The sequence below is a fragment of the Perognathus longimembris genome, chromosome 1, assembly GCF_023159225.1.
Source record: "Perognathus longimembris pacificus isolate PPM17 chromosome 1, ASM2315922v1, whole genome shotgun sequence".
NCBI classification, from domain to species: Eukaryota; Metazoa; Chordata; class Mammalia; order Rodentia; family Heteromyidae; genus Perognathus; species Perognathus longimembris.
The window spans coordinates 69,162,098-69,179,796 of NC_063161.1; the positions used below are offsets into that span (position 1 = coordinate 69,162,098).

Here is a 17,699-nt window from a genome sequence, read left to right on the forward strand (position 1 = left end):
TTATGGGAAAGGAAGACCTTACATGGAGAGCAGCCATGATTTATTTGGAGGCTGTTTCAGTACCTTAGATGGAATCACAGAGGCTGCATAGAAAGTTCTGGAATGCTCTGCCACAAAAGCAGCGCCGGGCCTGATGGTTTTACTTGACTTTGAGTGGTCCAGGCTTAGCCTAGATGGGGCTGGAACCCAGGGGCCGAGCTGGGTGGACGCTGGCTCCTGCTAGAGGCTGCTCCTGGCATAACTCCCCGCTCACAGGCCGTCTAACAACACGGGTCTCTTGTAAGAAGAATTTTAAAGCTGCACTGAATCTATTCTTTTGAGAATAAGCAACACTGGAGAAGTTGTTTTGACTCTGAGTCCCTAATTTCAGCCATGTGTTAAGCCCAAACCTGTGCGTGTATGGGGAGGGGGGGCGGTACTGGGGCTTGAACTCAGGGCCTAGGTGCTGCCCCTGAGCTTCTGTTTTGTGCTTAAGGCTAGCGCTCTACCACTTGAGCCCCAGCTCCACTTCCAGCTTTTTGGTGGTTCACTGAGATAAGAATCTCATGGACTTTCATGCCCAGACTTGTTTCGAACCTCGACCCTTAGATCTCAGCCTCCTGGGTAGCTGGGATGACAGGTGAGAAGCACTGGTGCCAGGCTAAGCTGAGAACCTTTGATATTGCCAGGAAAGAGATCTGTTCTTTCATAAATTCCCCTGATCCCATGAGTGCGGCCCCTCTTCTCTCCATCCGGGCATGTAGATGGAAGAGTTTCACCAAGTCTGGAAATGTGTAGGCCTTTCAGACTGGATTTCCCACTATCTTTTGCTCCGTTAAAAATGGAGTATTGTTGCCACTGACCGGGTTTATTCTTGTAAGGTGCTACTCACCTGGTCACCTGGTCAAAATGCCGACCTTGTCTGTTGTCGCCACTGACAGGCGAGTGATGGCAATGACAAAGGAGACCAATCTATCCTCAGGTATCCTGGGACACAGCAAACAGAATCAGAGCACAAGATGATAAGTCAGACAAATAACTGTGTTTTCCTTCAATGGTTTCACTCTTTCCTTCGTACTTCTCATTGGTGTGTGTGTGTGTGTGTGTGTGTGTGTGTGTGTGTGTGTGCACGCGCACGCGCTCATCTGTACTGAGTCAAACTCGGGACCCTTGAGCCACACCCCTAGCCTTACTCGTTTTTGGTGTTTTGGTTTTTTTTTTAAGTCTGTTTTTCACATAGAGTCGCAGACTTTTAGCGGGGGGCCAGCCTCCAATCTCGAGCCTCCTGCTTCCCTTCACCTCCCAAGTAGCTGAGATTACAGGTGGGACACTATGCACCTGGCCTAACTATACATGTTTCTTGCTGAGAGATCAATACAATTCCCTAAAGTGCTCAGCCCTGTAGTTCCTCCAAGGAGATGATTCTGTGTGTGTTTGTTTCACCCACCCCTCAAGATCTGAGTCCAGGAATTTTAAACATGACTTTTTTTTTTTAATTGAAAAGGTGAAGAGCAGTGAGGTTACAGTAATGTAAGTAATGAGTACATTTCTTCCTAAACACTGCTACCCCATCCCTCATTTTCTCCCACTTACCCCTCCCTACCTCCCATCCCAAGTTGTAAGGTTCATATCCAACATATAAGGTTCATATCCAACCAGTGAGTGTGGGCACTGCATTAGTTCATCCTTTGTCCTGCTGTTTCTGTGACTCCTTTGACTTCTAATGGGAGTTCTGTCATTCAGGTCTGTCATTGATGGAGAAAAAGGGAGGAAAAAGACAATTGGCATCTATTATGCACCTGTTGTCTGCCCAACAGGCTCACAAATGATAGCTCACTGGAATCTGGAAACAAGAGTTGGTAGAAAAATCCAGCTTTGACAGGAGAGATGAGGAAACTTAAGCACTCCCTCAAGGTCAAATGACAAGAGGTAAAACTAGGGTTGAAACAAGATCTATCAGACTCCAAAGCTAACGTCCCCCCCACTCTATCAGGTAATCCAGTCTAGTGAAAAAAAAATGGAATTTTTTATGGTACTGAGATTTGAACTCAGCATTTCTTGTACATGCTAAATAGGTGCTCTACCCCTTGAGTCCCATTTCTATTCATTTTTGCTTTTGTTTATTTATTTATTTTCAGATAGGATCCTGTGCTTTTTTTTTTTTTTTTTTTTTTTTTTTTTTGGCCAGTCCTGGGCCTTGGACTCAGGGCCTGAGCACTGTCCCTGGCTTCTTCCCGCTCAAGGCTAGCACTCTGCCACTTGAGCCACAGCGCCGCTTCTGGCCGTTTTCTGTATATGTGGTGCTGGGGAATCGAACCTAGGGCCTCGTGTATCCGAGGCAGGCACTCTTGCCACTAGGCTATATCCCCAGCCCCTGTGCTTTTTTTTTTGTTTGTCCAGATTCAGTCTTGGACCTGGATCCTACTGCCTCAGCCTCCTCAAGTAAGCTGAGATTATAAGAATGCATGACTATACCCAGCCTGAAAAGTCTGCTGTTGAAAAGGTCTTAGAATATTATGTAGGTTTGACAGGATATTAGTCAGCATCCTTTGGAGCTTCAACCTCTCCTTCCCCCATCCTCAACATATTGGGTGCAGTATTGAAGACAGTTCCTCTGCATGTGTTCTAGAGTTCACACCCCCATCTCAACTTCCCAAGTGCCAAGAGATTGAAATGTAAAAAAAAAAAAAAAAAAAGAGTCTCAGATGAGATCCTCTGTCACCAGGGTAGAAATTAGCACATTTCCCAGGAGGCCAAGCTAAAAATGCATGTGAGAAGAGCCGGGGAGCCAAGCAGATGGGACAATAAAAATGGAGATGGCCTGGCCTCCCCAGGTTCCCCAGCCTGTGGCTAAGGCCCACACTGGGCTCGGCTGACCAGGGAACAGGTGGGAGGAGATGGAGTGGGTGGTTACTATGTTGTGGCCTCGTTGCACAGCTGTGCAAGTCAGCAAGGGGAGGAAAATCTGGGGGGCACACACAGAATCGCCTTGTGGGTAGCGTGAGTCAGACACAGACTATGTGTCAATCAAAGCTACTGTGTGGGGTAGGTTTCCATCACAGTTCCAGCAGCCTCTCCTGGTGGGTTTTACCTGCACAAGCAACCTGGCTGTCAACATGTGGTTCCAAACACATACAGGAAAAAAAGCATCTTGTGAAACTTCAGTCATGTGCACTGACTCTTCTCTCCCCAACTACCAAACTCTGGAATAAAGCCAGAAGAAGTAGCATAGCTACAGACTCTGACACTAGAGAATCCATGTGAAAGGAATTGGTCCTGAGAAGAGAAAAGACTTTCTCAAGACCACCTGTAATCCTAGTGACTCAAGAGGCTAAGATCTGAGGATCTTGGTTTGAGGCCTGGGCAGAAAAGTCTATAAGACTCTTGTTTCCAATTAACCAGCAGAAGGTTGAAAGTGGAGGTGTGGTCCAAGTGGTAAATGTCAGCCTGGAGCAGAAAAAGCCAAGTAAGAGGGTAAGGCCCTGTGTTCAAGCCCCCAAACTAGCAAAACAACAAAACAAAACAAATAAAACACAACCTGGTATTGGATAGGAAATTCAAAGGGAATACCAAATTTGAGAGACACAGTGTAAAAAAAGAGAAACAACTACAAAAGCAATACTTGCCAAACTGTTTGGTGTAAGTGAACTGAACACCTCCGGGGGGGGGGGGGGGGGAAGGGAAAGGGCGGGAGGGAGGGGGGTATGAGGGACAAGGTAACAAACAGTACAAGAAATGTATCCAATGCCTAACGTATGAAACTGTAACCTCTCTGTACATCAGTTTGATAATAAAAATTTGAAAAAAAAGAATATATCTCAAGAACTAGATTTCAAACTGACTAGCTATGTATTTAAACACACAACAATAAAATAGTTTCCAACAAAAAAACAAAAAAAAACCTAGCTAGTGACCCAGCATAGTGTCTGTACATGAGGCCCTCTAATGTGTTGAGTTCCAGAGCAAATACAATCTCCAGCATTGGATTCTGGGCTCTGGTCATTTCATGATGCTTTTTGTGTTTGTTTTGGTACCAATCCTGGGGCTTGAACTCAAGGACAGGGTGCTGCTGCTGAGCTTTTTCACACAAGACTAGCACAGTACCTCTTGAGCTACAGCTCCATTTCCAGCTGTTTTTGTGGTTAATTGGAAATAAGAGTCTTACGGACTTTCCCGACTGGGCTAGCTTGGAACCATGATCCTCAATCTCAGCCTCCTTAGTAGTTAGGATTACAGGCGTGAGGTGAGCCACCAGCACCCAGGTCTTAGTGCCTTCGTATATTGAAATCACTTGTTAATGAAATCTAAGTGTAATTATTTTGGGATTGATGCTATTTTTATGTCTTATTGTACACTGTCTTCTTTGTTCCAGGAGGAAATTAGAATTCTGGAAATACATTTGCTTTTATTTAATTATTTAAAGAACAAGCCTCTAGTTCAAGTAGTTACAAATAGGAACCATTAGTCTGTCTAGAAAGGGCACACGGGGCTAGAAGGAGCGGCAATAATCTAGTGCCCTGTGTGATTAGGACCCTCCCCCCCCCCCACAATCTGGCAGTAAAGAATGTCTGTCTGCTCTATGAGTGGAAATTGAGAAAGGGATATCTGATATGGACCATTCTGCACAGCTCTGCATTTGGAGTTCCACACAGTAGTAACATTTTATAAAGTGCTTCTAAATGGTGTTTTTCATGATTGCTATTTGTGTCAGTGTGGGTTTATTTGAGCTTCTAGCATCTTCAGGGAGCCAGAGTAAGAAGGGCCAAGGAAAATGAATTTAATACCCAGGCTCTGGTGACTCACGCTTGTAGTCCTAGCTAGCTAGGAGACTGAGATATGAGGATAGTGGTTCCAAGCCAGCCTGGGAAGGAAAAGTCAATGAGACTCTTTTTCTCCAAAAAGCCAGAAGTGGAAGGTGGCTCAAGTGGTAGAGTGACAGCCTTGAGCAAAACAGCAAAAGGACAGCACACAGCCCTGAGTTCAAGCCCCAGCAACACACACACACATCTATTTCCTGGTGATAGAGACCAGCAAAGACACTGCCTGTCACTCATTTCTTTCCCATATCCCCTTTTCTCCTAGCTGAACTGAATCATCTTTCTCTGTTTTGAATATGGTGTAGACCCAGTTTTCCTGTCTCTAGTTTTTACCCTTGAAGATATTTTCCTGAATAGAACTTTTCATAGAATTGAGCCACAGCGTCCTTGAAAACCTCCCAACTTATTTACATACGGAAGCTATTGTTTGAAGTGCAAAGCAGGTCAGACTTTGGTTTCTAGAGATTAATCACTGCAGCCTATTTTATATTATCATAATAATTTCATTTATTTTGATACAATTTGTTTTCAGAATCAACCCTCAGCTTCCAGGGCCCAAGTGACAAATCCATTTGTTTCTGGTTAGAATGAATAATGTGATTAATGACCTTGCAACAAGATTTCTTTAAAAACTGGAGAGAGAAAAGGAGGGGGAAAGGAAAGAAAAAGAATAGGCAGATTTGCTTTTCTTTTTCTAATGCACAGAAAACCAGCTCAACTGGGCATCAAATGGCTCTGAACTTGTTTGTTTACAAACAAGCCATTTTGCTCCTCCCTTGTTTCTTATTTTTTGGGGGTGGGAGGGTTTTCTGTATATTATCTCCTCTCCCCAAGGTCTGAGGGCAGAGGTCTCCAGCAGGGGAGGTGGGGATGGCGGGACCCCACCATGGACAGGCACTGTTTCACAGGAGGCACCACAGTGATGACCCCAGAGGGTCTTGGCATAGTAAAGGTCTGCTGTGCGGGGGGAGGGGGAGGAGGCTGTCACGTGACCCCGTGACTGTGCCAGGCCCCCATTTCCGGCTGGCATTTGGTGGGGATAGGGTGGGGAAGGAGCCTGGACTAGAACATTCTTTCCGTGCTTTGGATACGAGGACCTACGGGGGCGATCGGGACTGTTCCATCCATGCTGCGGCTTCTTCTCGCCTCCACAAATGACGAACGGGTGCGGGGGTGGCTCATCCCGGCGACCCAGGTTCAAATCCCGCTGGGGGTGGTGGCGGCTCTTCTTTGGAACATGGGGTGACGCCGCCCGTAGGGCTTTCCTTTCCGTGCCGGAAGTCCTCAGCCACGCCGCGGGCACCTCAGGCCAGCGCTTTCCAGGGCACCCAGACTGTTTGGGCCTCAGTCCTCTTTTCGGGACGCCTCGGCCGCGCGGTGCTCGTGTCTCAGACTCCTTCCCACGCGCCCGCCCAGCGGCCCGAGAGCCGCGAGAGACGCCCCCGCCACGCCCTCGTCGTGACGCGAACAGGGACAGACCAATCAGAGCTCTCGGCGCGCGCCCCACCCGCCGCTTGCCACGCCCCCTCCACTTAAGAAAGGGCGCGCGGGCCGGGCTGTGGCCAGTGAGCCGCGCCGGGCGGAAGGTGCGGCTGCCCGCGGGGACTGACACCGGTTCGCGCGGTGCCCTCTTCCCCGCGCGCCCAGACGGTGCCCAGACGGCGCCCATCCAGGCTGCGGTGAGCCGAGCAACGGCGAGATGTGGGCGCTGCTGGCCGCCGGCGTGGCGTTGGTCGTGGTCACCGGGGCGCAGGACAACCCAGTGCCCGGCAGCCGCTTCGTGTGCACCGCGCTGCCCCCGGAGACGGCGCGGCCCGGCTGCCCGCTGCCCGCGATGCCCATGCAGGGCGGCGCGATGAGCCCCGAGGAGGAGCTGCGGGCGGCCGTGCTGCAGCTGCGGGAGACGGTAGTGCAGCAGAAGGAGACGCTGGGCGCCCAGCGCGAGGCCATCCGCGAGCTGACGGGCAAGCTGGCGCGCTGCGAGGGGCTGGCGGGCGGCCGGGCGCGGGGCTCGGGCAAGGACACCATGGGCGACCTGCCGCGGGACCCCGGCCACGTCGTGGAGCAGCTCGGCCGCTCGCTGCAGACGCTCAAGGACCGGCTGGAGAGCCTGGAGGTAGTGCCGCGCCGGGGGAAGGGGGACGGGCTCGATTTCGGGGTGCAAACGGGGAGGCTCCGTCCTGTTCTGGACCTTGCTTACACCCCTTCCTCGCGCCCTCCTCAGTGCCCCTCTTGGGTGGAACATGTTAAATCTCACCTTTTACTTTCGCGCCTTTGGATTTGTGGTGAACTTCCCAAAGCCCTGGTCCCCCACCTCGAGTCCTCAGGATAAGAAACCAAGTTGGGCACAAAATATCCAGTGACCCAACGGCCTCTTTTCATTTTCTGAAAGAAAAAAGAAGTCCCCCTCCCCCCCACCCTACACGATCCGGGACGTGTTCTGTGGCCCGCGCCCCGCACTGCGCGCCGAGCCCAGAGGCCCACGTCCCCCGGGCATCTGTGGTCCTTTGTCAGTGGGGTCAGGTTTGATTCGTCTAGAAGAGGCTTGAGCAATGTGGAGTTGGGGGCCCCCGAGCGCAAAGGGGGTCACCGATGACCCCAGATTTCTCATCCAAGCCCATTTCACGTTAACTTGGAGGATGCCTCCCTGAGCTGCACCTCGGTGGGGTGTCTTGGAGGGGGAGCCATCCCCTGTCCCCAGCTCTCCTCCAATAGATGCGTGCTGTTGGGAACTTTGACGGAGAAGAATCCTCAAGAAATGTCCGTCCCTGTGGATGGGACCCAGAAATTCCTGTCGAGTTCCCCCTCCCCCCAGATAACTAGATGCAGAGTAGGTTTAAAGGAAAGTACAGCTGGTGGTGATCGCTGCTGAATAATTATTAGAGGGTTTCTTTGGGCTTGCTGGGTCTGAGTACAGTATTTTCCAGTTCTGTGCCTCCCGTGGATCATTACGATTATTAACAGTACCAAATGTGAGTCAGGTAGACCACTGAATTGTAACCCTTTCCAGGGTGAATGGCATGGGGGGTGGGGTGGAGGGGAGAGAAGGCTCTTGTTTTCTGCAATTTATAACTTGGAACACTTGGGGTCAGGCGCCAGGGAAGAGTGGGAAAATAATTAGGAGGAAAAGGCTAGGTAACTGTCCTAAAATCGAAGCTTTCTGGGGTTTGGACTAGCCCTGTTTTATGCTGTCCTTTTTCCAGTAATTTCTCTGCAAGCAGAGTTACCTTTGTGCCATTCTGCAGCTAGAGGAGACGGTTTTCCTTTCTAGATAAAAGCTGTCCACCCTTGAGTACCATTGACTCACACTGTAAAAAAAAAAAAAATCCTCTGTTTCAGTCTTTATCTGACCTAGAATCACATACAGGTTGGTTAAAATTGAGACTTTTTTAGTAAGAAGAGAAAAGTGGAGCTTTTAAAAAATAGGACAAAAATGAGATTCACAAGTTTCAAATATTGCAGCAGTCATTCTTCCCTGGCTTTGAAATCCCCCCACTCCCCCAGGCATCAATGAAATGCTCCCCTGTGAGCCTGGGCGATATGATGCTGGGGTTGGAAATTTCTCCCCACTCTGGTGGGGTCACCGGAGCTCAGGGCTGGGGGGGTCACCGTGTCTGTGCCCCTCACCAGCTCCAGCTCCGTGCCAACGCATCCACCACTGGCCTGCCCAGTGACGTGCGTGAGGTGCTTCAACGGCGGCTTGGGGAGCTGGAGCGGCAGCTGCTCCGCAAGGTGGCTGAGCTGGAGGATGAGAAGTCGCTGCTGCACAACGAGACATCAGCGCACCGCCAGAGGACGGAGAGTGCACTGAACGCGCTTCTGCTCCGGGTGAGCGAGTTGGAGCGAGGTACGTGTGGGTCCTGCCCACCCCTGCCCTGCCCTGCCCGCCCCATCCCTACCCTGCACATCTGTCTCTCCATGGGGGTGGCATGGATTCCATCACTTGGGGGGGTGTTTATGAAAAGAGATGATGACCCACAGTGGCCCTGGTCCCAGAAGTAATCAGCCCTCCCCATCACCCCTGGGAAAGCTGAGGACATAACAGCCTGATGCAAACTGACACGGTGGAGTGACTCTGCCTCCTCCTTGGCCTTCTCTGGTCAGTGAGTTTCTCCTCAGGGTGCAGAGAGCTTAGATGCCCCAAATAAGACTGGGCACTGGGGGCACATTCCTGAAATCCTAGCTATTCAGAAGGCTGAGATCTGAGGACTGCAGTTTGAAGCCAGCCAGGGGAGACAAATCTGAGAGACTCTTTTCTCCAATTAACCAGAAAAAAAAACAAACAAAAAACCCCACAACAAAACCTGAAGTGGAGCTGTGCTAGAGTGCTAGCCTTGAGTTGAAAAAGCCAGGCAAGAGTGGGAGGCCCCAAGTTCAAGCTCCAGTACTGGTGCTTGTGTGCCTACACACACACACACACACACACACACACACACACACACACACACACACACACACACACAGAGAGAGAGAGAGAGAAAATGCCCTTGATACTTGAGATTACAGTACCAGCTTCCGGTCCCCTGGGTGGCCGAGATGGAGGTGAGTACCAGATTCTCATCTAGCATGTGCAGGCTGACAAGGACCCAGCTTCTGCAGTTGTTAGGATGTGTCTGCTGGCGTGGACAACAAGGCCGTGATGGAGAAGGGGGTGGATGGTCACATCTCCCCTCACAGATTCCTTCATCCCTGCCCTCCGCAGAAAAGGGTGAGCAGGGCTGCCTGGGTGGCTCAACTCTGTGTCTGGAACTTTCCTCTCTCAGGAGACTTGTTAGTTGGCACAGTCTCCCCAGGGGCAGAGCAGTGGCCACAGAGGCCTGTGCCACCTGACATGAGGGAAGGGCAGCGTGGAGCCACAGGTGAGAGTGGACCCGCCTCCAATCTCCCCACAGTGGACCGTGGGGACCCTCAGAGCTATGGAGCAGGCATGCTGCATTTGCTTACAGTCTTGAAAAGAGTGCCACAGTGCTCTGCTGGGGCCACTGAGGCACTGAGGGCTGTGTGCCTCCGCTGGGGTGGCAGCCATGTTGCTAGGAGACACACTAAGAAGTCACGTCGACTCAAACTCCCCGTGCCTGGTGGCTCACAGCCGTAATCCTGGCTACTTGAGAGGTGGTCAGAAGGATCTAGGTCTGAAGCTTTGAAGCAAGGGGGATGTGGGGACAGATTATCTGTCTCAACAGTTAAACCGTGTGTGGCAGCTCATGCTTGTAAGCCCAGCAACTCTGGAAGTGGAGGTTGAAAAGGATGATGGCCAGTTAGTGAGCCCCCCTCCCCCCCTCAAAAAAGAACTTGTTGGGCTCAATTGGTAGAATGTCTACCTAACAAATGCCAAGCTCTGAGTTCAATCCCCAGTACCAACAAAGAGAGGGAGGGTGGGAGGGAGGGAAGGAAGAGAGAACGAGAAAGGAAAGAATGAAGAAGGGAGAGAAGGAGGGAGGGAAGGCAAGAAAGGAGATAGAAAAGGTCGCTGTGTGTGGTGGTGCATGTCTGTAATCCCCGCTACATGGGAGTCATAGGTAGGAAGATAATAGTCTGAGACAGGAGGCTTGGGCAAGGAAAGAAAAGCAACTGAAAGAATAATGAAAGAAGGGCTGCTGGTGAAGCTCTGGGTTCAAATGCTAGTACTGAAAAAAAAGGGGGGGCTGGGAATATGGCCTAGTGGCCAAGAGTGCTTGCCTCGTATACATGAGGCCCTGGGTTCAATTCCCCAGCACCACATATGTGGAAAGCGGCCAGAAGTGGCCCTGTGGCTCAAGTGGTAGAGTGCTAGCCTTGAGCAAAAAGAAGCCAGGGACAGTGCTCGGGCCCTGGGTCCAAGGCCCAGGACTGGCAAAAAAACAAACAGGTGTGGCAGCTCAGTTTAGTAGTGCCAGGCAGTGAGCTAAGCATGCAGGAGCGGGTCTGGGTTGTATATCCATGGTTGTGGGCCATGCCTTCAGCTGCTCTGGCCTGGGGGTGGGGGGCACCCCCTGCCCTCTGACCCTAGCATGGGAACCCCTGGAACCCTTCCTGGGCTACACCTGCTCTGTGCCAGCTGAGCTGTGGGGACAGTCGCCATTTGCTTGCTGCCTAGGGCTTTTCTGTGTGGAGAGGGATGTCAAGTGCCCAGTACACACACACATACACACACACACACATTCACACATTCACACTCCAGTGGGAAATCCACCGTGTTCTAAGAAGCATCTCGCTGAGCCCAGAGATCAACCACTAGCCATGCAGCAAGTGTGGGTGGAGGGGCTTGGGGGTTCTCAGCCTGGCCAGGGGCTGGGTTAGAGGGCTGCTGAAATCTGAACAGACTAGACTTCCTCTTACCTCCTCCTTCCTCTTCCTCTCCTCTCTCCTCTTTCCCTCCCTTCTCCTTCTTTCCTCCTCTTTCCCCCCCCTCTCTGGCCCCACACCCCTTCCTTAGTCTCCTCTGCCACCCACAGTTTCTGATTTATTGGTCAGGCCTTTTAATTCCTTAATTGGTTTTAACTAAGTTTCCTCTGAACCTCCAAGCTGTTTTATTTAAATAAAAGATTCTGGCTTTCAGGGTGTGGCCTGCATCCCAGCCCCTTCCGTCCTAGCCCTAATTAAGCCTATTTGTTGTCACCAAGCTAACAATATTATTGACACTGAGCCTTATTAAATTGGCAAGCCTGCCCACCTGCAGGTGTGGAGCCATCTCTCTTTATTAGGTAATGATGTCTTCATTAAGAACAGGGCCATTTGCTACTTGGAGGCCGAGCCTTAGGGCCCACAGGCAGGGGCAATGAGGGTCTCTGTCCTGTTCTGCTGCCCATTACCTGTGTGACCTTGAGCAAGTCACCTCACTTATGCCGAGGCACCTCATTTGTGCCATCTGTGAGACTGGGGAGTGGTTTCTCACTCTTCCTTTTCTTCTCCTTTCTTTTTTTTTTTTCCAGTCCTGGGCCTTGAACTCAGTCCCTGGCTTTTTTTTGCTCAAGGCTAGCACCCTGTCAACTTGAGACACAGCACCACTTCTGGCCTTTTCTGTGTATGTGGTGCTGAGGAATCGAACCTAAGGCTTCATGTATATGAGGCAAGCACTCTTGCCACTAGGCCATATTCCCAGCCTCCTTCTCCTTTCTTTTCCCTTTTATTTCCCTTCCCTTTCTTTCCCCTCCCTCCTCTTTCCCTCTCTCCCTCCTTCCCTCCTTCCCTTCTTCCCTCCCTGCCTACGTCCCTCCTTCCTCCCCTCCCTCCCTCCCTCCCTCCCTCCCTCCCTCCCTCCCTCCCTCCCTCCCTCCCTCCTTCCTTCTCTTTTTCCTTCCTTCCCTCTCTCCCTCCCTCAAGTTTGAGCTCTGAGCCTTGCTTTTGCCGGGCAGGTGCTTTACCACTTGAACCACATCCCCACTGTTTTGACTTTTAGTTTTCTGTTCAAATAGGGTCTTGAGCTTTGTCCTCATTCATCTCTGACCTTGATCCTTCTATCTCGACTTCCTGAGTAGCTGGGTTTACTTGTGGGTACCATTGCACCCAGCATATTTTTTTGCTAGTCCTGGGACTTGAACTTAGGGCCTGAGCACTGTTCCTGGCTTCTTTTTGCTCAAGGCTAGCACTCTGCCACTTGAGCCACAGCGCCACTTCTGGCCTTTTCAATATATGTGGTGCTGAGGAATCGAATCCAGGGCTTCAAGTATATGAAGCAAGCACTCTTGCCACTAGGCCATGTTCCCAGCCCTGCACCCAGCTTTTTTTTGAGATGGTGTCTTTTCTCTGGCCTCACACTGAGATCCTCCTGTCCCCACCTCCCAAGTAGCTGGGATTACAGCTGTGAAACACCCTGCCCAGCCTAATGGCTGGATGGGTCGGGGAGGGGGGGTGCTCTCCAGGTCTCTCAAGCCCATGAGGAGGAGGGGGCAGGTGAGGGTAAAGGCTCCAGCCACTTTAACTCTAGGTTATTTTTCAGATAAGAGTCTTGAATTTTTTGCCTGGGAGCCTCAGGCCACAATCAACCTACTTTTGGTCATAGGGTACCACCCTGCCCAGCTTGATTATTGAGATGAAGGTTTCCATAACTTGTTGCTTGGGCTGGCCTTGAACGTCAATCCTCCTATCTCAGCCTCCTGAGTAGCTGGGATCACAGGCATGCACCACCTTACCTGGCCTTTTTCTGGATTGAGGGAGGCTTTTTTGTCTATCTTACACAACGGAGCCAGTGCCTCACCACAGATTACTTCTTTTCTCTCTCACCACCCACCTACTTGCTGGTACCTGGGGTTTTCATCTCCATTCTTTACCTTGTTCTCCACACACACTCCCAACTCCTTTCCCAGCAGGAATCCCCGCCAACCCTGCCCTCCTTTACCTGATGCCATCCAATAGAAGGGAAGATTCTGGAAGGCAGGGCTGTCTCTTGGACTGCTGGATTTAGCACTTGCAACAGTGGCTGGATGTAATGGGTGCGCCATCCCTCGAGGGGTCTTGGTGAGCCTCTGCCAGCCAGGTTGGAAGATTGGCCGGACACACCAGAACCCCGCCCCCCCTCTGTTTTCCCCAGGCAACAGTGCGTTCAAATCCCCAGATGCGTTCAAGGTGTCCCTCCCACTCCGCACCAACTACCTGTATGGGAAGATCAAGAAGACGCTGCCCGAGCTGTACGCCTTCACCATCTGCCTATGGCTGCGGTCCAGCGCCTCACCAGGCATTGGCACCCCATTCTCCTATGCCGTGCCTGGGCAGGCCAATGAGATCGTGCTGATTGAGTGGGGCAACAACCCCATTGAACTGCTCATCAACGACAAGGTGAGGCCCCATGTGGAAGTCCTGGCTGCCCAAGGGCAGCACCTCGCTGGCCTGGACTATGGAGCAGGCACCCTGTTCATGCAGAGCTGTCGTCTGCATGGCAGGGACAGCAGTGCCTGGAGCCTGGCCCACCCTGGGCAAGGGGGTGGGAGGGGGTCTGCTGCAGGGAAACAGCAGAGGGTCCAGGCCCCAGGGCAGTAAGTGAGGCAGGAGACAGGGGTCTCTGCCCCTGTACAGGTGAGTGCTCAAGGATGTGAGCAAGCACATGTGTGTGCATGTTTGTGTAAGACTTCTGGGCCCATTTTCCTGAAGATTCAAGTGTGTTGAGATGTAATTTATACACAATGAAATTTACTTCATTTTTTTTTTTGCCAGTCCTGGGGCTTGAACTCAGGGCCTGAGTACTGTCCCTGGCTTCTTTTTGCTCAAGGACAACACTCTACCACTTGAGCCATAGCACCACTTCTGGCTTTTTCTATATATGTGGTGCTGAGAAATCGAACCCAGGGCTTCATGTATATGAGGCAAGCACTTTACCATTAGGCCACATTCCCAGCCCCTACTTTATTTATTTTTGAGATAGGATCTTGACTATGTAGCCTGGGCTGGTCTTAAACTCATAATACTCCTCCCAATTGCTGAGATTACAGACTCAGCGTGAAATTTAATGTATGTTTTAGCCAGTTTTCCCAATGCATGTAGCTGTGTAACCACCACCAGAATAAAAATGTAGGTCACACATACACACACACACACACACACACACACACAGCCCCTCAGCATTTGAAGTCAACTCCTGCCCTGTTGTGGCAAATGTTACTCTTTTCCCTGAACTTTTAATCTCAGTTGTTCCAGAGCAGATCACTCTTTTTGATGGGTGTTCAGGAGTGTAGTCTCCAAAGTTCAGCTCTGACACGCTCCAGCAGTCCCCACTTCAGAACTGTCCTTCTAGCTGGGTGTGGGGGGTCACACCCTGCCATCGCAGCACTAGGGTGGCTGAGAAGGAGGACCAACAGTTTGAAGACAACCTGTGCTGTACAGTGAGACCCTATTTTAAAAAAATGAAGGAAAGAAGGAAGAAAGGAAAGGAAAGGAAGGAAGGGAGAGGGAAGGCCAAACCAAACTTCCCTTCTAAAGTCACTGGGCGCAGCCAACCCCAGGTTGGCACTGGCCACTGACTGCCGCCGGGGCCTCCTTTAGAGTGAGCAGAGAGCCCGCCAACTGCCCCCGTCTGCTCCAGGTGAAGCCTCGTTTTCCTCTGCACTTGGCCTCTGGTGAGCACCTAATTCCTGGGAGGGAGGCTGCGGGCTGCATGCGGCTGCATAAGTGTGTGCGCACGCGCACTTGTCCTCACGCATGCGCACACGCACAGCAGGCCGCCCCACATGCTGACCTTCCCCCCAGGTTTGGGGGCACGTGGTCTGCGGTATGGCTAACTTGGTTCTAAAGGAAGTCAGCCCAGACTCCATTCCGGCCTGGTGAACCCGGGGCCCCAGGTGCAGCCAGGAGCACTGGCCCTGGGCTCCGGGGGGGTCGCAAGGCCGGGGCCCCTCCTCACCGCCCGCCCTGCCCCCAGGTCGCGCAGCTGCCCCTGTTCGTTAGCGATGGCAAGTGGCACCACATCTGCGTGACCTGGACGACGCGGGACGGCCTGTGGGAGGCCTTCCAGGACGGGGAGAGGCTGGGCACCGGCGAGAACCTGGCACCCTGGCACCCCATCAAGCCGGGAGGCGTGCTCATCCTCGGGCAGGAGCAGGTGGGTGGCCGCGCGCCCTGCCCCAGGCCTGCCCCTGCGCTCCCGGGTCTGTGTGCTGGGCTTGAGAACATTCTGACACAGGAGGGCATCGCATCGGCCAAGGGCCCTGCCTTCTGGGTGTTGGCCGGGCCTAGTGCAGGGATGCTGGAATCTTATAGAAGCTGCTTGCTCAGGGTCTGGGCCCTGGTACCCAGGCAAGGGCAAGGTAGGAAAGTTCTGGGCTGCTCAGCCGGTGGGGAGAGGGAGAAGCGAGAAGATGGAAGCTTGGGGAGGTGGGCTGGCTGGTGGGCAGGTGGGCCCCAAAGTTCCTGTGTGTCTGAGTTTCTGAAGATGGAAAGGTGGACATGGGGAGGGGGTGGGAGGAGGAGGCATTTGGAGCTGCCCATTATTTCTGATAAGAGGCATCTGGAGTCAGAAGAGCAAGGTGTAGTCCTAGCGTTGGGCATGTCTCTCCAGCCTCAGTTTCCCCTATAGGAGATGCGTGATTGGGCAGATATGTCTGAGAAGCCAGGGCAGCGTCAGGCCTGGCCTCCGCGCCCCGCGCCTCCCTGAAGAATTAGGTGCTGATGGCGAGCCCGCCCTGAGGAGAATGTCCTGTTTCCATTTCCCAGGACACTGTGGGGGGCAGGTTTGACGCCACACAAGCATTTGTGGGGGAGCTCAGCCAGTTCAACATTTGGGACCGCGTCCTGCGTGCACAAGAAATCATCAACATTGCCAACTGCTCCACCAACATGCCGGGCAACGTGATCCCCTGGGTGGATAACAACGTCCACGTGTTTGGGGGTGCATCCAAGTGGCCTGTGGAGACGTGTGAGGAGCGGCTCCTGGACTTGTAGCCACCCCAGGGTCCCCATGGGCCAGGCTCAGTCAGTCCCATGGGGGGGGTGTTCCAACCCACCCCCTCTCCTGTTAAAAACTGTGAAACCTCTCACCCCAGTGGTAGGACCCCAAGGTTCATTGTGGGAACTTAACACTAAGGCTGGGTGACAGCCTTGGCCACCAGCTCACTCATTCCTTCCCACGATTTTGGGGTTTGATGGGGTGGGGTCAGTGCCAGCCTCCCATGGGTCAGCAGCTGGCTTCCTGCTGGGAGTGGATTGAAGCCAGTGAGCTGCTCTCCCCACACCTCCTGTAAATGCTAGTGCAGCCCTGCCCTCCCCATGCTGTCTTGATCTGTGGTGTCCTGTGTATGCCTCTGTCTCTCTTCTGTTGTGGCTGTGGGCCTCTTGGTGTCCTATGTTCCTACAGCATCCCTGCTGCCCATCACGCACGTGCTGTGTGGGGAACATGGTCTGCGGCCCTTCCTACTCTGTATCCTCCTTTATGTCTTGCGCATGTGCCAGTGTGGGGGTAGCAGCAGCCAGGTGAGCAGAAGGGGAACCCCTGCCCCATGTGGAGGACCCAGGAGTGGAGAAGGGAAGTGACAGCTGCCACCCTTCCTCTCTGCCCCCTTCCACTTTGATGGACTCATCACTAGGTTGGTTCAAGTCCACTCTTCTCATCCGGTGCCAGAAGTTCATTTGTAGCCTTTTTGTCCTCTCTGTGTGCTTGAGGGGATTCCTGTCCTGCCCACCCCGATGTTCCACCATTCCTGTGAGCATCTGATGGTCCCCCCGAGCTCTGTCCCCCCCCGAACTGCTGAGAACATTGGGTGCCATTTGGCCAATGTTGGCCTAGTGGCTTCAGGCTGTGTCACAGATTGTTATTTATTTTACAGAGAAAGTAAGTGATGCGGTGGGGGGAAATTTATAAAGCTGAATATTATATATTTTATTTTTTCATACCCATTGGAAGCACAAAGTCCATGGACATGCCCATCCTGACACTGTGCCACAGAGAGCGCCTGTGACATGGATGCTAATTAAAGTGCATTGAAGATGCTGTGGGCAGTGTCTGGGGCCAGGGCCCAAACCAGGTGGGCATGGTACTGCGGTTTCTCTCTGAATGTCTGGTTCCTGGAGGGCCCACCCTGCCCTGTGGTCTAGGTGTGGCCCACGTGCCTCACTATGGGCTCTGCCACTCCTCCGCCACTCCTCTACCGGTCCCTGTAGTCTCTTAGCAGAGGGCGGGGCCTCCTCAGCCAGAGGACCCATAACTGGAATGATCATCTGCAAATGGAAGGATCCCCCAGGCCTCTCCAGTCTGGTGAAGAGGAGGGCATCCCAGATGATGGGAAGTTCTGATTGGATAAGGATTGCCATGGAAACGCTGAGTGATCAATGATTCATGAGCTGAAAAGTGATAAAAATGCAGAGGAGAGAAAGAAGGCCAGGGTGGCTTCTTGGACTGAGGAGAGGGAGGGGTAGGGAGTGAGAGAAGGAATAGAGGAAGCAGGACCCAACAGTGAAGGGTCTGAGTTCAGGTCTTGCTGAAAAGCGAAGTAGGAAATA

At 52.3% G+C, this 17,699-nt stretch overlaps 1 protein-coding gene across 1 annotated transcript; it reads left to right on the forward strand.

Moving 5' to 3' along the window:
- Window positions 1-6,380: 6,380 nt before the first annotated feature.
- On the forward strand, window positions 6,381-17,196 carry Nptx2 (neuronal pentraxin 2). The gene is made up of 5 exons (XM_048351065.1): window positions 6,381-6,912; window positions 8,427-8,643; window positions 13,306-13,550; window positions 15,127-15,306; window positions 15,918-17,196. The coding sequence occupies exons 1-5, from the start codon at window positions 6,496-6,498 to the stop codon at window positions 16,143-16,145; spliced, it is 1,287 nt and encodes a 428-aa protein (XP_048207022.1). The 5' UTR covers window positions 6,381-6,495; the 3' UTR covers window positions 16,146-17,196.
- Window positions 17,197-17,699: the final 503 nt, after the last annotated feature.